Here is a 24,800-nt window from a genome sequence, read left to right as displayed (position 1 = left end):
TCCTAACCAATGTTTTATAATTTTCTGAGTACAAGTCTTTAATCTCCTTGGTTAAATTTACTCCTAAGTACTTTATTTTTGGGGGTTGCAATAGTGAAGGGGATTGTTTCCTTAATTTCTCTTCCTGACAGTTTATTGTTGGTGTTTAAAAATGTCTCTGATTTCTGAGTGTTAATTTTATATCCTGCCACCTTGCTGAATTCATTTATCAGGTCTAGTAGTTTTTTGACTGAGACATTAGTGTTTTCTATGTGCAGTATCATGTCATCAACAAATAATGATAGTTTTACTTCTGCTTTTCCAATTTGGATGCCTTTTATTTATTCTTCTTGACTGATTACTGAGGCTAGTACTCTTAGAACTATGTGAATAAGAGTGGTGAAAGGGGGCACCCCTGCCTTGTTCCTGATCTCAAGAGGATTGATTTTAATTTTGTCCATGGAGTATGATGTTGGCTGTCGGTTTGTCATATGTGTGGTCTTTATTATGTGAGGTATGTTCCCTGTATTCCCATTTTGCTGAGAATTTTGATCATAAGTAGGTGCTGGATTTTATCAAATGCTTTTTCTGCATCTATTGATATAATCATGCAATTTTTATCTTTTCTTTTGTTTATGTGATGAATCACAATGTTTGATTTGTGAATATTGTACCAGACTTGCCTCCCAGAATAAATCTCACTTGATCATGATGTATGACTTTTAAAATGTATTTCTGGATCCGGTTTGCTAATATTTTGTTGAAAATTTTAGCATCTAAGTTCATCAGGGATATTGGCCTATAGTTTTCTTTCTTTGTAGTGTCTTTACCTGATTTTGGAATGAGGATAATGCTTGCCTCATAAAAGGAGGTTGGAAGTCTTCCTTCCTCTCAAATTTTTAGAAATACCTTGAGAAGGATAGGTGTTAGTTCTTTGAATATTTGGTAAAATTTGCCTGTGAAGCTATCTGAACCAGGACTTTTGTTGGGAGTTTTTTTGATATCTGTTTCAATTTCATTTGTTGTAATTGGTCTATTTAGGTTTTCTGATTCTTCCAGATTGAGTCTTGGAAGATTGTATATTTCTAGAAGTTTATCCATTTAACCTAGGTTGTCCCATTTTTTTGGCACATAGATCTTCATAGTATTTTCTTACAATTCTCTGGATTTCTGCAGTGTCAGTTTTTATTTCTCCTTTTTCATATCTAATTTTATTTGAATCCGCTTTCTCTTTTTCTTGATGAGTCTGGTTAAAGGCTTATCAATATTGTTTACCTTTTCAAAAAACCAGCTCTTGGTTTCACTGATCTTCTGTATTAGTTTTTTAGCCTCTTTGTCATTTATTTCCACTCTGATCTTTATTATTTCCTTCCTTCTTCTTCCTCTGCGCTTTATTTGTTGTTGTTTTTTTCCCTAGATCTTTTAGATGTAGAGTTGTTTATTTGAACTTTTTTTTGCTTCCTAAGGTATGCCTGTAATGCTATGAACTTCTCTCTCAGGACTGCTTTTGCAGTGCCCCAGACATTTTGAGTTGTGGTATATTCATTTACATTTGTTTCAAGGAAATTTTTTTATTTCTTCTTTGACCTCATTGTCAACTCATTTGTTAAGTAATAACATGTTATTCATCATCATTCAAATGTTTTTCAGTTTTTCTATTACCATTGATTTCTAATTTCATGCCATTGTGAAAATGCTTGATATGATTTCAATCTTCTTCAATTTATTGAGACTTGTTTTGTGTCCTAATATGTGGTCTATCCTAGAGAATGTAGTATGAGCACTTGAAAAGAATGTATATACTACTGCTTTGGGGTGAAAGGTTCTGAAGATATCTATTGAATCCATTTGATCTAGTGTGTCATTTAAGGTGGCTGTTTCTTTGATCTAGTGTGTCATTTAAGGCAGCTGTTTCTTTGTTAATTTTCCGTCTGGAGGATCTGTCCATTGATGTTAGTGAGGTATTAAAATCTACTGTTATAGGCCCTGGCCGGTTGGCTCAGTGGTAGAGCGTCGGCCTGGCGTGCAGAAGTCCCGGGTTCGATTCCCAGACAGGGCACACAGGAGAAGCACCCATCTGCTTCTCCACCCCTCCCCCTCTCCTTCCTCTCTGTCTCTCTCTTCCCCTCCTACAGTGAGGCTCCATTGGAGCAAAGGTGGCCCAGGCGCTGGGGATGCCTCCTTGGCCTCTTCCCCAGACGCTAGAGTGACTCTGGTCACGGCATACTGATGCCCCGGAGGGGCAGAGCATCGCCCCCTGGTGGGCAGAGCGTCGCCCCCTGGTGGGCGTGCCGGGTGGATTCCGGTTGGGCACATGCGGGAGTCTGTCTGACTGTCTATCCCCGTTTCCAGCTTCAGAAAAATACAAAAAAAAAAATCTACTGTTATAGTATTGCTGTTGATCTCGTCCTTTATGTCCATCAAAATCTGCTTTATATATTTAGGTGCTCCTATATTAGGCACATAAATATTTACAATGGTTATATCTTCCTGTTGGATTGCTTCCTTTATCATTATGTAGTGACCTTCTTTATTCCTTACTATAGACTTTGTTTTAAAGTCTATTTTGTCAGATATAAATATTGCCAACTCAGCTCTTTTTTTAACTTGCATTTGCGTGAAATACTTTTTTCCATACCTTCACTTTCAGTCTATGTGTATATATATTTTGTTTTGAGGTGGGTCTCTTGTAGACAACATAGGTCTGGGTCTTGTTTTCCTATCCATACAGCTATCCTGTGTCTTTTGATTGGAGCATTTAATCCATTTACATTTAAGGTTATTATTGACATATACTTATTTATTGCCATTTTATTCTTTATATCTACAATCTTCTTTTGCTAAATTTTTTTTCCCCCTTTGCTCTTTTTACACCAGGCCCCATAACATTTCTTGATGTACTGGTTTGGTTGGTTGTAATGAATTCTTTGAGGATTTTTTTTTTTTTTTTGTCTGTGAAGCTTTTTATTTCTCCTTCAATTTTAAATGATAGTGTTCCTGGATAAAGAAGTCTTGGTTGTAGGTTTTTGTTTTGCATCACTTTCAAAATTTCTTGCCAATCCCTCTGGCACCAAGTGTTTGTGTTGAGAAGTCAAATTTCATCCTTATGGGGGCTACTCTGTAGTTCATTTCTCTTGTAGCTTTCAGTATTCTCTGTCTCTTAAATTTGGCACTTTAATTATGATGTCTCTGGTGTAGGCCTCCTTGAGTTCCTCTTTAATGGGACTCTCTGTGCTTCTAGAAGTTGTGGGGGTTTTTTCCTTCACAATTTAGGGAAGTTTTCACCTATAATTTCTTCAAACAGATTTTCTATCCCTTGTTCTTTCTATTCTCCTTCAGGAACCCCAATGATGCAACTGTTGTATCTCTTCGTATTGTCACAAAGCTCTCTTAGAGTTTCCTCAGTCTTTTTAAGCCTCTTTTCTTTTTGCTGCTCTGCTTCTGTGCTTTCATTTATCTTGTCCCCTAAATTGTTGATTCGACCCTCAGCTTCATCCAACCTGTTATTGATTCCTTCTAGTGCAGTCTTCATTTCTGATATTGTATTTGTCATTTCTGACTGGTTCTTTTTTATGATTTCAATGTCCTTTTTGATGCTTATCTCTTTATTTAGGTGCTCATTATGTCCATCCATTGTTGCTCTAAGATCCTTGAGCATCCTAAAAATCATTATTTTAAACTCTGCATCTGGTAGTTTGGTTACTTCCACCTCATTCAGTTCTTTATCTGTGGATTTCTCTTGTTGATTCATTTGGGTTACATTTCTCTGTCTGCCCATTTTGTCTTTGCAGTAGGTAGCACTGTCTGACTTTGAAACTTTTTTGGTGTCTTTATGAAGAAGATGGGCTCAGTGGAACTGACCTCCAGGCCGCCTGTTTTCCTTGTTCTTAGAATGCTTCTTGAGTGTACTATTTCCCCTCTTATTGTATGTGAGTATTAAATGCCATTGGTCCTTTCATGGGTAAAGTTATCACTTCAGGCTGGCTGGCTCTGAGGATCAACCTTGATCATGTGTACTACACATTGTGCAATGTCTGTCCTGTTGGGTGTACTTATTCTCCACAGTGTCTGGTGCCTGCTAGACTCCACCTTTTGGTATGCTGCTTGTGTAGCTAGCTGAGTCTATGTTTGTTGTCTGCCACCCACTACCAGTTGTGTTGGCTCTAGATCTTCTTGGGTTGGTGTCAGCTGTTGTTTGTAACCCTCTGTGGGCTACCAGCCTGCAGCTACTGCACGTTTTGCTGTTTGTGTCTGTGTTTCTGTGCCTGGGTAGTGAGGGCGGGGCCAACATTTATATAAGGATCAGGTTGCTCCTGCTTAGAGAGGTCAGTAGGTCCATAAAAGCACCAAGCTCTGTAAGATTTCTCCCCACTTGTCAGCTGCTCCTTCTCTTGCAGATGCCTGGTCTTCCCAAAAAGTCTTCGGTAGTAAGACTATAGTGTGAGCTCAGACTGGCCTCACGCAACCAACCTGTCTACAAGTGCACACTTGGTGGGTTAGAGCAGCTTAGGTTGTGAATACAATGTTAGTAGGACCCCCTACATCAGGGGTCTCTTTATCAGAAGCTTAGTACAGGGAATGTAGCCCCTATTCCAGATCTTAATTCCTCAGCCACTACTCAATAGTCAAATTTTATTTCTCCCCAACAAGGTGAGCAGCAGTTTCAGACTGAGTGTAGCCGACAGTCCCCTCCATAGAATTTCTTTCAGGTGGTGAGACTCTGTTCTCAGGGAGGAAGACTGAGAGAGTCCTCTCCTGGGGCTGACTCTGCCCCTCCCAAAGGTGGCTAAGCCCCTTGACCAGACCCAACAATAGACTCACAGGAACTCACACATTAAATGTCCATGCTTCAAGCCTCTCTCCCTTCCCCCTGTGGAATCTAGCTCTGCAGGGCAGGATATCCAGCACCCAGGCGAGCTTACTGTGAAACTCCACCCTATCCAATGCACATGAGCTGCTGTGCCAGTGCTGATCACAGAGAGTGGAACTCATCTCAGCTGGGTCAGGTGTGAGGAGCCTTTTCTTAGGATACCACTCTAGCAAGGGTCGTTAGGTCTTGAACTGATGCTTTCTGCAGCTGACCCCTGAGTGTTCCAGCTTTGCACCTCCCTGGCAGAAACCTGGTGCAGACCAGTGGGGGACACTGCCTGTGACTGGCCCTCCGCAACCTTCTTGGAGCTACAAGTAATCCAGACATCTTGGCTGTCTCTGCTGGGCCCAGGTGTACATGGAAATACCAAGCTGTACTCCTAGGCTGGCTTTTACCTACACTGGTCCTAGGGCAAGTTCCGCTTAAAATGCCAAGTTTCTCTGAGTCCCACCTCCTGCAGCCTCTGTCTGCTGGCTGATTGTTGGACTCAGCCTCTGAGAAAACCTCTGCTAGAGTCTAGCGCCTGCAGCAATTCAGGGATTAGGAAGGGTGGTGGGTGTGGCTCCACCCCTTGGCCCCAGGTATCTTTCTAGACTTTTTTCACAGATCTCAGTAGGGTGTGGAGCCCAGGAGTACAGTGGGTATGGCCTCTGAGACCCAGAGGTGTGGTCTTCCCAGTCTCCAGGCAATTTCTACTGAGTTTCCCAGGAGGTGGAAGCACCAGTCCTAGAATCGGCAGCATGTGTGGGAACACTCTGGTCTCAACACCAGAAAACTGAGCCACTGGCACACCCCCTGCTTCCTGGCCCCTCAGAATGACCTGTCACCATGACTGGAGTAGGAGAGACCACCGAGGGTGGAGCAGTTGCTTTTCCCCAGGCTGATGTCACTCAGAGGGGATTGCTCCACCTTAGAAAGATGGCGACTGCAGTACTGGAGAATGACTCAGAACAGGGGTTCCAGTGGTTGTCCCCCACAGTGTCTCTTCCTGGGCCCCCAACTTTACACTCTCCTACACAACACTATTCCTCTCAGCTCTCCCTCCACCAGAGCCCTGGGTAAGTGGTTGTGAATGAGATATTCTGTGTGGACCCTTCAAGATGAAGTCTGCATCTCAGAAAGCTCAGTCTCTTTCTTTCAGACAGAAACCCTGCTCTTTCCACTGACAAATGCTGTGTGGGGCACCCTAGGCTGTGGCTCCAGGCCTGAGGTTGAGCACCCACACCTCTCAGGATGACCCTCTCCATAGTAAGGGTCCCTATGGACTTACAGCCACACTTGCTCCTGGGAGCAGGGCAGCCCTTTTTGCATCTCTGCCTTTCTTACCAGTCTCTGTGTGGCTTCTTCTGTGATCTTTGGTTATAAAGTCCTCTTTTTAGTACAAAGTTGGTTTTTCAAGATGATTGTTCTTAAATTAAATTGTAATCCTATTTGGTCCTAGGAGGTGGCTGTTGAAACATCCGCCTACTCCATTGCCATCTTGGACTCAGCTCACTGAAGAAATTCTTAAATGAAAATTTACACACACAGCAAACTACATTACTAATGGTCTGGCTAACAGTGAGAGGGAGGAAGTGGAAGGATAAATGAGATATAAGAAAAATAGAGTGAGAAAGTAGGAAAGCTATACTTCAAAGTACAGTAAGTACTCAATGTTTTTAATAGGTTCTTCAACTTCATGTGATATGATACATAATGAAAACAATTTTCCCACAGGCTAACTGATATAAACTAGAGTTAAGCATTTCATCAATGTTATATCCAAAGGATGTTGAACAAAACAGTTACGAGGACCTGTATAGCTTTCCTTTCTGTTTTCTAGGGAAGTGTGAAAAGAAAATGTTTGCATATTCAACTACCTCCCTGAGGACCTCCCTCCTTGGTTACTTCAAAGGGTTTCCAACATACCATAAAGAGGGCCATATTAATCTTACTCTTCATTGTGGAACATTTCAATCACCCATCCTACTCCTTGTAAAAAGTGACAGTAGGTACACAAGATCCCTATTAAAGCCTATAATCTTACATCATTAAAAGCTCAAAAGAGAGAAAAACTATAGCTCCCAGTTAATTCGCATGCTATAAGCAAAGTATAATCAATGTATGAGGTAGGAACATTTAAGAAGCCATAATGAATGAGGTATCTGGAATCTCTCAGAGAATGTAAGCTGCCCCTAATTTGTCTCTTTATGGTAAAAGTATTACTGAATCTGTAAATGTAAAAATAATTAAGTATTTAATATATTTTTAAAAATATTGCTTGCTATGGTAGGAGTTGCAGTTGCCTTTTACACTATCCTTCACCAACCCCAATACCTTGCCCCTCTTATTTTATTATTAGAAATCAATAGGTACAAAATTGAGAGTCTTAAAAAACACACAAGACACCAGGTTGGATAAGGCTGTGCTTTATTACTTGCATAACTACAGATCTGTGCTAAGTGGAAATGTATAAAGTAATGGCAACCTGGGTTTAAGCTACACAGAGCAAGGACTAGACAATCCCATTAACCCTTATGACAGTATCCATTCCCCTGCCTTTAAAATGATTGTTTCCATTTCATACAATTTGCATAGCACTTACTAGTCAAAGTACTTTCCATTCATTGTCTCAATTTATCCTCACAACAACTCTGTGAAGTAGGTACAGCAATCAACACTATCCCCATTTTGCAGATGGGAACACTGAGGCACAGAACAGTTAAGATCTTGAAGCTAGTTAGTAGAAGCACAAGGAATAGAAAACAGGTCTCCTAACTCCCCAGCCCTGGTCTTCCTTTTTAGACTGTTTCTATGCATGACCAAGGAGCAGAATGAAGTGAGCCGTGACTCACAGCTTTGATACAGCCTGTGCCTGTGAACGGGGACCAACATCTCTAAAAGTTAAAATAAAGCCAAGAAAGTGTGACTAGGATAGGCAATACTTAGATAAATAACTGCTTTGAACAGCTCAGCACCAAGTTTTCTGTGGAAATTCAGGCTTTATTGCCTTTGCTTGATGCCAGTTTCTGGATCCTAGTTGATGTCTATATATTAGCTTCAGCTAAACTACCAACTATCAGGAACGAAAATCTTGAGTCAGACAGGTTTTCTTTGGTGACCACAGTTGAAACTGGTCCTACAAATGAGCTTATTACAGAGATTTCTACATAGTGGCCTATGGGCTAGAACCCTCTCACCCTCCTGGCCTCACTGGTTCACACAAAGGGTGGTATTTCTCCCATAGCCAGAAAGGAATGGACAGAGGTAAGAGCATGATTCTCGCCTTGGTCTAATGAAGAGCACTATCATGACATCAATGTCATCTTTAAGTGATATGACCAGGGTAGGCTGTCTGTCAGATTCAACTCCTTTCTAGCTTGTACCTGGTTAGCCGCACAGCTTCAAAAGACACTTTGAAGGAACAAAATATTAAAGATGTCAAATTTTATCTAGAATGAAATTAATTCTTAATCATTACATAGTCCCAAAGGACTAAATATATAATTAAAAAATAAATACTTATTAAAAGTTGAGTATTGAAAAGGACAATTGATGCAGGAAAGGAAGAAGAAGGCATAAAGCAAAATGGGTAGGGGGAAACACTCTTGAATGACATATATTTTGAGGTACACTCAATATGGTAATGAGGCTGAAGATTCCTGTCCTGATAAAAGCATCTCAGGCCATTCCCTTTTCCCCATTTTGCCAGATGGCATATCACTTATGAAATCCTACACTGCCTCTGACTTTCAATAGATTTGGACTAGTAGATAATGATAAGGTTTAGCAATGAATACTTCATATATCTGCCTTCAGGATGCTAAAGCCCTCAACACTCCAAATAAATACCACTGGCTTTTGCTCCTACAGTAGAGCAAAGTTCTATTGGCCCCATCAACTCAGAATTATCTTCCATTATCTATTTTCAGAATTATCCTCTCCTTTATCCAAGGTCCACATTTAAAACCATGTGCTTGTAACAATTGAGAAATTTTTGAATTTAGGAGAGTGGGGAGAGAAAGAGAGATATGAGAGGGAGAAAGAATGGGATATAAGGAGAAAGCAAAGGCAGAAATTTTTTTTTAACCCTCATAATTTTATACTATCATATGCCTTTCTTTAGGCAAGGCATTCATTCAATGAGTGTGCAAACAGGCTGAAGATCCTTTGGCAGAAACTTAGAGGTAGGAATTTATGGGAGCAGGATTGGGCTGGGTGACCCAATAGGTCCCATCCAAGGAACACAAACTCTGCCCATTTAATACTTTCTTGGGTGATTTGGCAAAATCAGACTACACAGTGGAAAAAACAATTTTTCTCCCTACATCACTTGAAAACTTTGCCAAGACCCAGATGTTTAGAAATGAGACTGTGGCCAGCAAACACTTGGGTAATAATCTAAATTTGCTATTCCAAGAACTTCTCTTGGAGCAATCAAAATGGAAGGAAAGTAAAAATTAAGGGTCACCACAGGTACACTACACTGATTTCACTTCAAATTTGCACAGCTCCCTGAGTTCTGATCTGAGAAATCCTTACCTTTTTCTTTCTAATATACAATAAGTACATGCCCGGAGGCTAAAAATATAGATTTAAAAATATTTTGCTATCAAAATTCAAGACTATCTACCTAAAGTTCATTATTTAGCAATGGAAGTAGTTGCCCCACTCCTTCATTAGTAGATGCCTTTTCTTATGTCATCCTTTTCCATAAAAGTAGGCTCACTCAAGTTAAATGCTTTTGTTTGGAAAGCCTGGTCTTGGGAAACCATTTGACATTTTCTTCCCTTCAGGTACATGATCAAGCAGTTTATAAATGCCAGGATGTATGGCTGGCATTCCACCACCTTACCTAAACTTATGTTTTCTTACTAGGGCTTTTCCACTACCATAACTCTCCATTCCCTCTGCAAAGGAAATCCCAGGTATCCCAGCAATCCCAAAGGTGGTTTTAAAAAAATGAAGTGTTTAGGATACTTAATTTAAGTTCAGGGCACATACTTTTTTTTTAATTGAGAGGCAGGGAGGCAGAGACACAGACTCCCACATATGTCCTGACCAGGATCCACCAGGCAAGCCTCCTACAGGGTGATGCTCTGCCCATCTGAGGCCACTGCTCCGTTGCTCGGCAGCACCTGAGGTGAGGCCATGAAGCTATCCTCAGCACTTAGGGCCAACTTACTCGAACCACTCGAGCTATGGCTATAGAAAGGGGGGAGAGAAAAAAGGAGGCGGAGGGGTGCAAGAGCAGATGGTTGTTTCTCCTGTGTGCCCTGACCGGGAATCAAACCTGGGACTTTCATATGCCGGGTTGATGCTCTACTGCTGAGCAAACTGGACAGGGCTGCATATATATATATATATATATATATATATATATATATATATATATATATATATTTTTTTTTTTTTTTTTTTTTTTTTTTTACCAGGGGAGAGCGCGAACACAGTCCCCCACTACCACAAATTATGCAGTCGAGTTTCCCACATTTGTGGAAATCGCAGGGGTCAGCACATCCGGAGTGCAATGGATAAGCCTCGCCCTGGGAAAACCACCTTCGTGATCACAGTATCTCCCCTGCCAGGTAAGTATGCTGCATCTATTTTTTTTTTTTTTTGTATTTTTCTGAAGCTGGAAACAGGGAGAGACAGTCAGACAGACTCCTGCATGCGCCCAACCAGGATCCACCCGGCACGCTCTGCCCACCAGGGGGCGATGCTCTGCCCCTCCGGGGCGTCGCTCTGCCACGACCAGACCCACTCTACCGCCTGGGGCAGAGGCCAAGGAGCCATCCCCAGCGCCCGGGCCATCTTTGCTCCAACGGAGCCTTGGCTGCAGGAGGGGAAGAGAGAGACAGAGAGGAAGGAGGGGGGGTGGAGAAGCAAATGGGTGCTTCTCCTATGTGCCCTGGCCGGGAATCGAACCCGGGTACCCCGCACGCCAGGCTGATGCTCTACTGCTGAGCCAACCGGCTAGGGCCTGCATCTATTTTTTAAAGGGCTCAATATCTACCATTTGCTTTTAAAGTCCAAGAATTTTTCTCAGTGCTCTATGCACTGCTATGGGAAATGCTCTCTTGCTTTCTCTGAATTGATGGACTGCCTGCATTTGGCTCTGATCCAATGTAAGTAAATTGATTCTTCACAGTACAATGTGGTCAGTCATCAGTAAATACTTTGGCATTATAAAACACCCTGGCTGTTTCAAATTCGCAATATGGTCTTCACAATAATTTAAAAACTCAGCTTCAAAGATTTCACTCCTTATAATTTTTTTAAATAGATACTGTGGGGTAACAAGTACACTTTCCTTCTCATCACCCAACAAAACCAACCAAGATCAAGACCCAACGGCGATGGGTGCTTTAAATACTTAAAACATACAGCAACAGTATGTTCCATCATGGACTCTATTGCATTCTCAGTTTTTAGAAACACATTTGTTCCCCCCACACCTGAACAGATTCATCAACATGACTGAGAATTATTGTGCAGCCTTAGACTACACTAAGTCTCCACTACTTTATCATTCTCATGTTCAAACACATTTGAAGGCTGGCTACAGAAATTTATACTATGCTCTGCTCTTCCTGTAAATGGTTCAGATTCAGCCACTGGTGCCAAAAACCACTGAACTGCTTTGCAGTTAAATCAGCAAATTATTAGTTTGCTCTGCCAGCGGGCAAATCCAAAGTATTGTCAAGGTCAGATTATCTACTAGAGGATATCTGTTCTGTGGACTATACCACCTCTGTTCCATAGCCAGGCTGAGCCAGAAAAATGCCAGAGCCAGAAAAAAAGAGAGCATCTGAACAAATTTCTAAATACAAATGATCTCAAAAGTAACTAACATTTTGCATTTTCAGTCCCTTGCTTCTTTCCTCCAAAGGTATAACTAAACATCCATTAACTGCTTGGGCTTCTTTAATTTTTTACATTGAATATCCAAAGATACAAAATATAGCAGACTTTTACAAATCTATAGAGCTGCACTAAATCTACAGACCTTCACTCCTTTCATGGCTAGATGTCTACCAGATATTTTTCCTTGGAAAATCCTGAAATACTTATGGCATTCTTTTGTAAATCCTTCCCTTGTGTCAGGCAATTTTCTTTTTCTTTTTTAATACCAAAAGAGACTAGTTTCAACTCATATTCATTTTTTAAAATTTTATTTAGAAAATTAAATTTAATGGGGTAACATTGATCAATAAGAGTACATAGGTTACAGGTAAACATTTATATAGCATTTTTAAATCACAGATTATCTAGTCATTTGCCACTGAGGTCTGTGGCCATTTGAGGCTACTGACAGACCTCTCCACATCAGTTTTGTTTGTTGGTTAAGTATGTTCAACTGCTGAATTAGCAACATCAGAAAGAACATTTTCGTTTGCCTCAAGACAAGAAACTCTGAGTGTTATGGTGCTGAGTTAGCAGTCTAGCAGGGAGCTCTAGCCACAATTTGCAAATCTTTGAGCTAAACCATAGTATTAGACATATAATGGATACCATATACTACAGCAACTTCTAGCATATGAGTTACAGAGATTCCTGAGAAGCTGAGGTTAATGAATGAGATTTATCAGGAGTGAGGTATCAAAGGGGTATTATTCTCTAGAGGGCCAATAGGTGCTTAGCATCTAGAAAGTTTACCTTGGCACAGTGTTATCTGATTTCTTGAATTTAGTCTCTGAAGTAGCACCTTAACACTGGCTCATCTGTCTAGAATTAAAAACGGAGCTTAGAAGAAACACAAAAGCAAACTTAGACACCCTCCACATCATTGCTGCATTGCAAAATGCAGCAAAACCTTTCACTGTCATCAAATTCCAGAAATACTAATATTTCCTGTTTTGCAAACTTTAGTTGGGTGGCTAATAAGAAAAAATAGGTAGTGAACCAGAAATATACAGATAAGAACTTTGATTTCTACACACTATACAGGAGTGGTCAGATAAAACAGCCACATTTTATATGAGGACATCAGTGGCAGGAATAAAAGATGTAGATACTGAGTCATGATTATTATACAATACAGCCTAGAGAGTTTGTTTCTTTTTTATTAAAATGCTAAAGTGATATACTTAAAATAAGAAACTCTGGTGACTGCCTTGATATTTTAAAGATAAAAGTAAAAATAAGCCTTGACTACGTAGTTCTGGTAAATAACATAATTTCAGATTTGAAAAAGATAAGAAATAGAGTTCAAAGAAAAAAATCCTAGAATCTGGGATCAGCAGCTTTTAAAATGAGGTATGAGGTGTTTGGGGACGGCAGGTGGAGCGATGAGAAAGATACACTGAGTGACTGCTGATTCTAGGCCAGAAAAATGAAGAGAAATGCTGGGAACAGACTTGTAAAATGGAAAAGGCTGAACTTGCACCCCTGACAGTTAAGTCTCACTCCTGTGGGCATCAGTGTGGAAACTGACACATGGCAGCAGTTACTGGACTACAGAGTAAAGCCAGTGGCTGTGTGTTACCTCTGGTCCACATGCCATAAAATTACTGAGGCTTGGTCTACAATTTAACTAGCCCTGGAAATTATTTTTGTAATAGGAATGATTAACCATAGAGTGCTCGATCCAAAAAAGAGGACTTAGGACTGAGGAGTGTGAGGGGCAAAGAATGGAGGGGGAACAATTGCACGTGGATAAAACTGTACAAAATGAAACTGGTCAGAATGATGGTGGTGGCTCTGTAATTCCACTAGGTGCCTAGTTAGACTGTGATGTTTTCTACTGCAGTTAAGGTGGTAGGAAATTCAGAGAGGCACCTTTTCAATTAGATACAAGCACCTTTGTTGTCACCAGGCCTTGCCCACATCCCTGGGTCTTAGGATGGTTCTGCATTTTATTTAGAATTCTAAGGGACCTCAAGGGAGTCACAGCTGTCTATTCTGTTCCAATGCCTTGAATATATCTGAAAGTACCCCAAGCCTAAATTCATGTTCACAGGGACAATACTGGCTTGTTCTACATACTTAACACTGGAGGAGGCGTGGGTGTCCAGTTATTTTAGTACTGGTGGTCTTTATGACGGAATGCATGAGAATGCAGACACAGCTCAGAATACTCCCCAGTTTACCAGTATGCAGTCTAGACTTGGTTCCCCTTACTATTCTTACTTATTCCAGAAGCCTAAAGCACCATCATTCATGGAGGTGGCATCTGGGTAAGATGAGGAGTTGGAACCTCACAAAATTCCAAATTCCTAGTCATCGACTTGGCTTAGAACTTCACTAATCATTAATTTGAAGGAAGCTGGAGAAATCATTCCTTGCTACTAACAAATTCATTGTTAAGTCCTTGTCTACTTGCTAAACAAATATCTGGAAAATTATGCTTCCTGCAGACAAGGAGAAAGGTCTATAACTTATCTTTGTAGACTTCAAAAGAGTACCAGGAACAAGCAAGCTATAAAATCAACCTCTCTAAATTCATTTAGAGGAGATTAACCAAAGCAGCACTGTCTTATAATCAGATATTAAAATTAACATATACATATACAAACAAACTAATAATGCTAAATATTGTAACAGGAACAAGATGACAATTGAACTGAATTTTCACAGTCTGGAAAACACCATTATTATTTTCCTTCTGGCTTTCTTTTCTAGTTGAAGAGAATTGGAAAAGCAAAGCTCCTTAGTTTACACTTCATCTTCCACCAATGATATATGAGTCAAAAAAAAGTGACTTTTTCATGAGTTTCCTGCAAGCTATTGGTCAGGATGGTTGGAATTTTTCTTGCATAGTTTTTAGTGATTGCATATTGGCTAACAATTATGTTTTAAATTTAAAAAAAATATTTAAAAAAGAAAAAGAATTAAACCATAGCAATCTTGTTTACTCTTTCATGAAATCATCCTAAAGCAACATCACAGAAGCCTAACTGCATTTTCTCCTAAAGAGAAGATTAAATTTCAGAAATTATTATGTAGTGCAACTGGTTAACTTGTAAGAAAGAGACAACACACTGATATCATTTCACCATCCAAATGTAAGAAATGTGTTTTGGGTACCCAGTTAGTAAAATATATCCATGGTCTGCAATGTCCTTCCTGTTTTGTATCTGGCACAACCCTGCGACTCTAGTTGAAGAGAATTGAATCAGGGTCTTGGTTCGCCATCTGGGCTATATGCTTTAACACATCCTTCTTGGTAATGATTCCAAGTAGTCGCCTAAAAGGCAAAACAAAAGAACAAAACAAAAATAAATCTGTCATTAAAATAACATTCTCAAAGGTGACACTTCTCTTCCTCAGCCCTTTTCAGCTTTGAACACTATCTGCATTTATAGATAACAGGACTAGGAGACAAGTAGTACTGAGCCTGTGGAACAATGCACAGGCCCCTAAACACGCTACTAGCATTTCTACCTCTAGGTCTCAGATCCTGCTATCTCTTCTAGTTTAAATATTTTTCCCTGAGCTGTTGTTTGAAAATATCATTTCCCATTTAGTTGGCTGTCTGTTTACTTTGTTGTTAGTTTCTCTTGCTGAGCAAATTCTTAGTCTGATGTAGTCCCATTCATTTATCTTTGCCTTCACTTCTCTTGACTTTGGAGTCAAATTCATAAAATGCTCTTTAAAACCCAGGTCCATGAGTTTAGTGCCTATGTTTTCTTCTATGTACTTTATTGTTTCAGGTCTTATATTTAGGTCTTTGATCCATTTTGAATTAATTTTAGTACAAGGGGACAAGCTGTAGTTGAGTTTCATTCTTTTGCATATGGCTTTCCAGTTTTCCCAGCACCATTTGTTGAAGAGGCTTTCTTTTCTCCATTGTGTGTTGTTGGCCCCTTTATCGAAAATTATTTGACCATATATATGCGGTTTTATTTCTGGACTTTCTATTCTGTTTCATTAGTCTGAGTGTCTATTTTTCTGCCAATACCATGCTGTTTTGATTGTCGTGGCCCTATAATAGAGTTTGAAGTCAGGTATTGTAATGCCCCCAGCTTCACTCTTTTTGCTTTGGCTATTTGGGGTTTTTTATAGTTCCATATAAATCTGATGATTTTTTGTTCCATTTCTTTAAAAAATGTCATCAGAATTTATGACGGAATGCATGAGAATGCAGACACAGCTCAGAATACTTCCCAGTTTACCAGTATGCAGTCTAGACTTGGTTCCCCTTACTATTCTTACTTATTCCAGAAGCCTAAAGCACCATCATTCATGGAGGTGGCATCTGGGTAAGAAGAGGAGTTGGAACCAGATGGAAATTGCATTAAATTTATAAACTGCTTTGGGTAATATGGCCATTTTGATTATATTTATTGTTCCTATCCAAGAACAAGGAATATTTTTCCATCTCATTATATCTTTTTCGATTTCCCTTAACAATGCTTTGTAGTTTTCGTTATATAGGTCCTTTACATTCTTTGTTATGTTTAGCTCAGATAAGGGCCTAATATCCAAAATATACAAAGAACTCATAGAACTCAACAACAAACAAACAAACAATCCAATAAAGAAATGGAAAGAGGACATGAACAGACACTCCTCCCAGGAATAAATACAAGTGGCCAACAGATAGATGCTCATCTTCATTAGTTATTAGAGAAATGCAAATCAAAACGGCAATGAGATACCACCTCACACCTGTTAGATTAGCTATTATCAACAAGACGGGTAATAGCAAATGTTGGAGAGGCTGTGGAGAAAAAGGAACCCTCATTCACTGTTGGTGGGAATGTAAAGTAGTAAAACCATTATGGAAGAAAGTATGGTGGTTCCTCAAAAAACTGAAAATAGAACTACCTTATGACCCAGAAATCCCTCTACTGGGTATATACCCCCAAAACTCAGAAACATTGATACGTAAAGACACATGAAGCCCCTTGTTCATTGCAGCATTGTTCACAGTGGCCAAGACATGGAAACAACCAAAAAGCCCTTCAGTAGAAGACTGGATAAAGAAGATGTGGTTCATATACACTATGGAATACTACTCGGCCATAGGAAATGATGACATCGTATCATTTACAACAAAATGGTGGGATCTTGATAACATTATATGGAGTGAAATAAGTAAATCAGAAAAAAACAAGAACTGCATGATTCCATACATTGGTGGGACATAAAAACGAGACTAAGAGACATGGACAAGAGTGTGGTGGTTACCGGGGAGGGGAGGGAAGGAGGGAGAGGGGAAGGGGGGGAGGGGCACAAAGAAAACTAGATAGAGGGTGACGGAGGACAATCTGACTTTGGGTGATGGGTATGCAACATAATTGAATGACAAGATAACCTGGACATGTTTTCTTTGAATATATGTACCCTGATTTATTGATGTCACCCCATTAAAATTAATAAAAATTTCTTTATAAAAAATATTCTTCTCAGCCTGACCTGTGGTGGTGCAGTGGATAAAGCGTTGACCTGGAAACGCTGAGGTCACCGGTTCAAAACCCTGGGCTTGCCTGGTCAAGGCACATATGGGAGTTGATGCTTCCAGCTCCTCCCCCCTTCTCTCTCTCTGTCTCTCTCTCTACCTCTCTCTATCCTCTCTAAAAAAATATTCTTCTCCACATACAGGAATTTTATGTACATATTGCAACCCAATTCAAATGTCCCTCATCCAGAACACCTTCCAGAACCATGCCCTCCTCCCAGCAACATGTTCTGTGCATTTGTCTCATTTGTTGTTGTGCTACACACACTTGTATGTTCTTAGCTTCCCTAAAATACTGCATATTCCTTGAGGGAAGAGAAGGGTTTTATTCACTTTTGTGTCTTCCTGGAGTCAAGTGGAATATCCTTCTTATATGAAGTAGAGATTCAGTAAATGTTGAATGAATCAGTTAGGGAAAGTCTTCTTCCTTATTTAAATACTACAAGACATCTGCTACACAATTGAGAAATTTTAGAGGGTGAAATTCCTATGTAATGGCTAGATTAACATACCACAATCAGAAAAAAAATATCTACACTTCTCAACTTCCCTTTTCCAATAAAAATACCAATGCTTTCTTTGCCAGATAAGAAATATCCCAGAAAGAAAGAGCCTTGGCCTTGGGAGTCAGAAGACTTATGTTTAAAACCTACCTCTATTATTAAGTGGGAGTCCTAGTGTAAATCTTTCAACTTCACTGAAACTTGATTTTCTAATCCTCAATAATATGACAAAGGTATTGTAAGGCCCAAATACTATACATAGTATAATACTTAATACCATTATAATTTCAGTGCTGTCCGTTCATAAGAACACAGCTGTTTACTCTATGGGGAGGAACTGAGTTATAGTATGTAACCAGCAGTTCACACCTCCCAAACCCATTTTCTTCCCCAAACTCCTTTTCTATTAATTATGACAATAAAAGAAAAACATCCATCTTCACCTCAGAGCTTTAGAAAGGCCTATAAGTGCTACCAGTGTTAATGTGAATTAGGTTCTTCCTTATTTCTCTACAGTCTTTCTCCCACAATCCAATTCGCCTTCAAAAAAGAGCTCTCACCCGTTGTGCGTAACCAGGCACTGCCGCAGTCCCAGCTTGCGGAAGATATCCACGACAATCTCCATTGGGGTAAGGTCGGTCACAGTGAATGGGCTAAGATCCAGTATGTTCCGAAGCTTTAGGGTGGGTGGAGTGTATGGTGGCATTGGAGGAGAATGCTCAGTGAAATAAATGATGGACGTGCTCACAACTCCATCCTGTTTTTTTCGAGCATTTTCTATTTGAAAAGTGGGGCAAGGAGGGGAGAAAATGGAAAATTAAAGTAATATTTCTGGCTCCTAACTGGTCCCCTCTTCCCTCCATCTTCCCCCCATTTCATGAATATTTATTTCCACAGTGGATTCCATTATCCCTTTTCTGGAATCCTTACCAATTGAAATAATGAGATCTCTTCGGAGGACAAAACCCACAAGCCTTTGGGACTCCCGGGACACCACTACTGGGAAGCCACTGTAAGTGGTTTCACTGATTATGGTCTCTACATCTTCCACAGTCATACTGTCCTGAGTAAGGACAGTTAACAAAGGATCATTTCTCCGGGGTTTCATCACATCCATTGCCAGGGTCTTATGAGCAAACTCTTCTTTGGCTTCAAGAAAGGGGTATCCATTGAGACGGATGTGGGCATCATAGATGCCCTCCCGCCCAAGAGCATCTGCCACCCACTTGCTTGTCATTGCTGCAGCCATCAGAGGCACAATGTATTCCAAGCCACCAGTTAGTTCAAACATTATGACAACAAGAGAAACAGTCATCCGAGTCACCCCACCTGCAAAGAAACAGACACTGGATATTGAAGGCAGGAAAAGTATAGGATTCATTACAATTCATTACAATTATCAGCCTGATAGAAGCCCCATCCAGGAAAAGCTTATTTACCAGAAACATTGCTAAAAGGAGGTCTCATAACTGCACAGAACTCAGCAATGCATTAAAGGTAGTTTATGAGTCTGAGCTCTCAAGATAGCATCTATGAAAGTAGGAGATCCCTTCTTGACTTTTTATTTGTCTGTTGTTCTACCCTACAATATAAAAGTAATTGGGGAAGATATCCATAATTTGTGTAACACTGTAGAGACTAGAGGTTCTTTGAGCTGTACAGGCCCATTGTGGAAAATTCAGAAATTTAAAAAAAAAAAAGTATATAAGAGAAAGTCATCTAAAGTTAACTGTCTAGAAATAAGCAAAGGAAAAAATTTTAATGACTTATTCAAGTTGTTTACTATGCAAAAACATGTTTTTATATAGTTAAGCTCATATTATATATTTAATTCCCCACATGCTTCCCAACACACCCATGCAAACTTTTTGTTGGAAATATTTTGTATAGTATTACAAATGTATTTAACGATGTTAAATATCAATATTATATTCAATGGTTGCATAGTGTATCATTACATAAATGTACCATAATTTATTTAACAAGTCCATTACTGTGCACATTTAGGTTGACTTTTTTTTTTTTTTTTTGCTATTATAAATAGTACCAGGATGAACATTCTTGTGCCAATATCTTTGTCTAAATTTCTGATAATTTCCTCAGTATATTGGAATCTGAGAGTAGAATTACTCTCAAAGGGGAGGAATGTTGATATATGGTAAATAATGCTTTCTTTTTTTAAGTATTTAGCAAATATGGCACTGGCTGGTTTGCTCAGTGGATAGAGGTATCAGCCCAGTGTGCAGACATCCTAGGTTTGGTCTCTGGTCAGGGCACACGTGAGAAGTGACCATCTGCTTTTCTTTCCTTTTCTCTTCCCCTTCTCTCTCTTTTCCCCTCTCACAGCCAGTGACTCAATTGGTTCGAGCGTTGGCCCCAAGTGCTAAGGATAGCTCAGTTGGTATGAGCATCAGCCTCAAGCACTGAAGATAGCTCGGTTGATTCAAGCATCAACCGCAGACAGGGGTTGCCAGGTGGATCCCAGTCAGGGCACATGCTGGAGTCTGTCTATCTCCCCTCTTCTCACTTAAAAAAAAGTATTTAGCAAGTATTTAATAAAGGAGTATGCTATTTCAGACAATAGGGGAACCTACTTTAGATAAAGCAGTCTGAGAAGAACTCTCTAAGGAAAAACATTTCACAGAAAATTTGAAGGCTAAAAAAAGGAACCAACTATGCTACAGCTATGGGAAGAGCCTTCCTAGAAAAGGGGACATCAAGTATAAGGAGCAAGGCAGAGGACCAGGCTTGCTATATCTGAAAAAACTCAGGGTGGGGTGGTATGGTTTTTCAAACCAATGTCATCCCAATAAATTCAATTAAAAAATACTTTCTTAAAGCACTTGAAAAGTAGCAAACCCAACAGGAAATAGTTACTTTAAAAATCTGCAGTCAATTGTGTATAGTATCACTCTTCTTTATTATGTCACTTGGGTAGCAACTTCTTTGAAATCAATGCAAACATTACTCACCTAAGCAGGCTGCAGCCCCTACCATTGCATAAAGGCCAGGAGTGATGCAATCAGCTCCTTGGCTACACCAGCTACTGAAGATGGCCCAGTCATGGTGATAAACAGCCAATTGTTCCATTCCTACTCCTAAAAGCCGACCTGCTATAGCACCAACAGCCATGCTAGGGATAAAGAGGCCAGAAGGGATCTGCAAAGAGAAAGCAATAAATGGTTAGTGAGAAATAATGGGATTGCCTGGTATATGTAAGGGCTACAGGACTGATCCTCTGCAAAACTAACAGGCCAATGACAATATAACTATGCACTATGCTAGCAAGTGGCTGTAAAGATTTGTGTAACACTATGGGGGCTAGAGGTTCTCTGGGATGTGCAAGCAAGTAGGACTGCAAAGAAGCTTACCCTGATTCAGGGTCCATCAGGCCAGAGCCTGAACTCTCCAGACCAACACAGAACTGTAGGCAGAAATTAAGCTTTTCCCAAAGAAAAAGGAAAATAGATGGAGTTTCTTGTATATGCAGAAATTTTCCTCAATTGTGAATTCTTATCAAAAATAATTATCCTCGATTGACTACCTATTACGTTTTATTGTGGATGCTCTAAAGATAACATTTCAGGAGGCAGGTGATACTAATCCCAAACCACAAAGAACCTAAGGTTCAGAATGGTTAAGGAACTTACCCAAGGCCAAGATTTAGTGAATACTGGTGCTGGGGTTTAAATGTAATACTCATAACCAGTCTCATAAATTGGATCTTAACCTATTGCTCACACAAAAGTAATGGCACATGAGCTTTCGGTTTATTTTGTAACAATACAAAGAATGATTAAATGGTTAATTATTTTAAATGAGGTAGTGACTATGGCTGCATGTCTCTCCAGAAAAGGAACACTTTTCTGTCTCCCCACTCTTTTTTGACTCCTATGATACTAAAGTGAATTCTCAATTTTCTGATCTAAGAGAGGGACATGATAACAAAGATCATCAAAACAGCAGATTATTTTTAAACAGCTTGTGTTTGATTTTTGGAATACATTTGAATCTGGTGGGTCTGATGGTCTAAAAATTCACTTTAAATAAAAGAGTGAAGCCACAGGTGAACATTAACCCAAAAGGCACTGCAAAACTTTCGGGGATGTTGAGGAGAAAAGACAGTATAAACTCTGAGATTTCAGTACTGCCTGAACTCAATTCCTGTCTCTAATTCCTTGGTTTGATTTTCCACTTCCCTAGAGAAGAGAAGGAAAGAACTTGGTAGTAGGATGATAAAGAAGAGACACAAACAAAAACCAGGAAGGAGGAAAATACCTTAAAAAATTATCTTTTCTGGCCCTGGCTGGTTGGCTCAGTGGTAGAGCGTCGGACTGGTGTGCAGGAGTCCCGGGTTCGATTCCCTGGCAGGGCACACAGGAGGAGTGCCCATCTGCTTCTCCACCCCTCCCCCTTTCCTTCCTCTCTGTCTCTCTCTTCCCCTCCCGCAGCCAAGGCTCCACTGGAGCAAAGTTTGCCTGGGTGCTGTGGATGGCTCTATGGGTTCTGCCTCAGGCGCTAGAATGGCTCTGGTCGCGGCGTAGCAGCGCCCCAGAGGGGCAGAGCATCGCCCCCTGGTGGGCATGCCAGGTGGATCCCAGTTGGGCGCATGCGGGAGTCTGTCTGACTGCCTCCCCGTTTCCAGCTTCAGAAAAATAATAATAAATAATAAATAAATAAATAAATAAATAAGACAACATTTCTACTTAAAATCTCAGCACTGAGGTTTGCATTTGGCTTAAAACTAGGCTTGGACAATTTTAGATAGAGGTACAACTATCTAAGAAGTTATGTGTATATATGGGGGAAAAAGGGTCTTTGAGGCTTAAGAATAAAATTGGGTGAAGTTGGAAGCGTCACAAGAGCTATGAGGATTGCCCTCCAAACCTAGAGCCATGCATACATCCAGCAAGTACCAAAAGAATCTTCTTACCTTCATGCCAAAGGTAAATATGGTAATGACAATTTTCATTATGAGTGTCAAAGCCAGCTGCCACATGGCACTGTGGACTCCCGCAGCAGCAGGTCTGTCAGGCAGTTCATCCCCCTTACTTGTGTTGGTAAAGTTTTCATAACCACAGAGCTTGGAGGAATCCAGGAGACCACAATCATTAAACAGTTCAGAAATGAGCTCACTTGTGCTCATTCGGGTATATTCATTGGGGAAAGCGAGGATGGCAGTGATGGCTGTCACAACAAGTACTTCTATGACAGGATACTTGCCCAACTGGGTGGTCTTACGCTTCCGACACCAGGCAATATTTGTGCGAATAAATAAAGCTCCCCACAGACCACCAAATATGCCCAGTAGAATGAATGGCACAAGCTCAAAGAGATGCCATGGGGTGTGAAACTCCACGTAAAACAGAACTAGACGGCTGTTCCCAAATGGATTGATGGAGCGTAGAGTGAATGCTGCCACCAAGGCAGCAAAGAACGAACGCCACAATGTTTTGAGGGGGAAATAGTAGCTGACCTATAAGAAAGAAGGTGAAAAAGCAAACATAGTCAATATGCAGAAACTGTTTCGAAAGAAAAGTTGGTGCTACAGGAATTAGGAAGTGAAAATAAAAACTGCCAAGAGAGAGATCTCTGGTCACAAGATCAAGCACTGAGTTATACAAAGCACTTTGAGATTGCCATGTATATAGATATTGGCTGGGATTTCCAACACACAAGCATGCACAGGTGCTACAGACAGCTAAAAGTAGTTACCTCTTCTAGGCTGAATAATACTCCACCAATAGGTGCCCCAAAGGCAACAGATACACCAGCTGCTGCTGCAGCTGACAAAACCTACAATTCAAAACTCAAAATTAGTGACAGATCACACTCTTAAAAGGAATGTGAGTGGTTACTAACATTAAAAATACTTGACATGCTCCATATGCAGTTATCAAAAATGAAGTTTGATTATATTTATTTTGAAAGCAAACACTGTATGCTGAATTTTGAACACACAGCTCACATGTTTGAATAGGCAGAGTGCCTTTCCTTTGTAATTAATTTAGGAATTTGCTTTTTTCCAAATTATGCCTCCATCCCCAATACTTAAAATTCAGTAACTTAATTTGAGTTTGTAGACCTATTCACCACATAAATAAAGTTAACAATGATGTGTTTACATAGCAATTTCCTTGTAAAGGAATGCTTTGTTTTTTTCAAGTGAGAGGAGGATATATAGAGAGACAGATTTCCACATGTGCCCCACTGGGATCCACCCAGCAACTCCTAGTGTGGGGCAGATTCTCTGACCATCTGGGATCTGGGGCCATCAGCACCTGGGGCTGATGCATTCAAACCAATCGAGCCAATCAAGCCGTGGCTGTAGGAAGGGAAGGGGAGGGAAGGGAGAGGAAGGGAAGAGGAGGAGAAGGGAAGGGGAGGGGAGGGGAAGGGAAGGGAAGGGAAGGGAAGGGAAGGGAAGGGAAGGGAAGGGAAGGGAAGGGAAGGGAAGGGAAGGGAAGGGAAGAGAGAGAGGGAGGGGGAGAGAGAGAGAGAGAGAGAGAAAGGAGGAGGGGAGGGGTGGAGAAGCAGATGGTCGCTTCTCCTGTGATTGGGAATAGAACCCAGGACATCCACATGCCAGGCCAACTCTCTACCACTGAGCCAACTGGTCAGAGCTGCTACAAGAATGCTTTTGGGGGGGTGAGAGACAAAGAGAGACAGAGAGAGGGACAGACAGATAGGAAGGGAGAGAGATGAGAAGCATCAATTCTTCATTGGTGGCACCTTAGTTGTTAATCAATTGTTTTCTTATATGTGCCTTGACCAGGGGGCTACAGCAGACCAAGTGACTCCTTTCTTGAGCCAGCGACCTTGGTCTCAAGCTGGCAAGCCTTGCTGAAACCACATGAGACCACACTCAAGCCTCAAGCTGGCAACCTCGGGGTTTAGAACCTGGGTCCTCCACGTCCCAGTCCGAAACTCTATCCACTGCACCACTGCCTGGTCAGGCTGTAAAGGAATGCTTTTTAAATGAAATTTTAAGAAAGGTTCTAATGATACAAACTTGAAGTCACAGTTGGCCTCACAACTATTCAGGAGTTGCAAATACTCATAA

The 24,800-nt window shown here is 40.5% G+C and overlaps 1 protein-coding gene and 1 non-coding gene across 6 annotated transcripts in view; both read right to left on the bottom strand.

Moving 5' to 3' along the window:
* Positions 1–10,260: 10,260 nt before the first annotated feature.
* On the bottom strand, positions 10,261–10,424 carry LOC136317883 (U1 spliceosomal RNA). The gene has a single exon (XR_010727901.1). It is a non-coding gene; the product is annotated as a U1 spliceosomal RNA (small nuclear RNA).
* Positions 10,425–11,986: 1,562 nt separating this feature from the next.
* The window catches only part of CLCN5 (chloride voltage-gated channel 5), a 225,669-nt gene continuing 212,855 nt past the window's right edge, over positions 11,987–24,800 (bottom strand). For all 5 annotated transcript variants that reach the window (XM_066248951.1, XM_066248950.1, XM_066248952.1 and 2 more), the window contains 6 exons: positions 23,453–23,533; positions 22,671–23,213; positions 20,710–20,896; positions 18,668–19,066; positions 18,298–18,514; positions 11,987–15,017 (listed from right to left, as the gene is read on the bottom strand). In XM_066248951.1, the coding sequence (XP_066105048.1) occupies positions 14,927–15,017; positions 18,298–18,514; positions 18,668–19,066; positions 20,710–20,896; positions 22,671–23,213; positions 23,453–23,533 (1,518 nt within the window). In that variant the 3' untranslated portion in view covers positions 11,987–14,926. The remainder of the gene's footprint in view (positions 15,018–18,297; positions 18,515–18,667; positions 19,067–20,709; positions 20,897–22,670; positions 23,214–23,452; positions 23,534–24,800) is intronic.

The sequence above is a fragment of the Saccopteryx bilineata genome, chromosome X (genome assembly GCF_036850765.1).
Source record: "Saccopteryx bilineata isolate mSacBil1 chromosome X, mSacBil1_pri_phased_curated, whole genome shotgun sequence".
NCBI classification, from domain to species: domain Eukaryota; kingdom Metazoa; phylum Chordata; class Mammalia; order Chiroptera; family Emballonuridae; genus Saccopteryx; species Saccopteryx bilineata.
The sequence above is the reverse complement of the archived record's forward strand: the minus strand, read 5'-3'. Positions and strand labels throughout refer to the sequence as shown.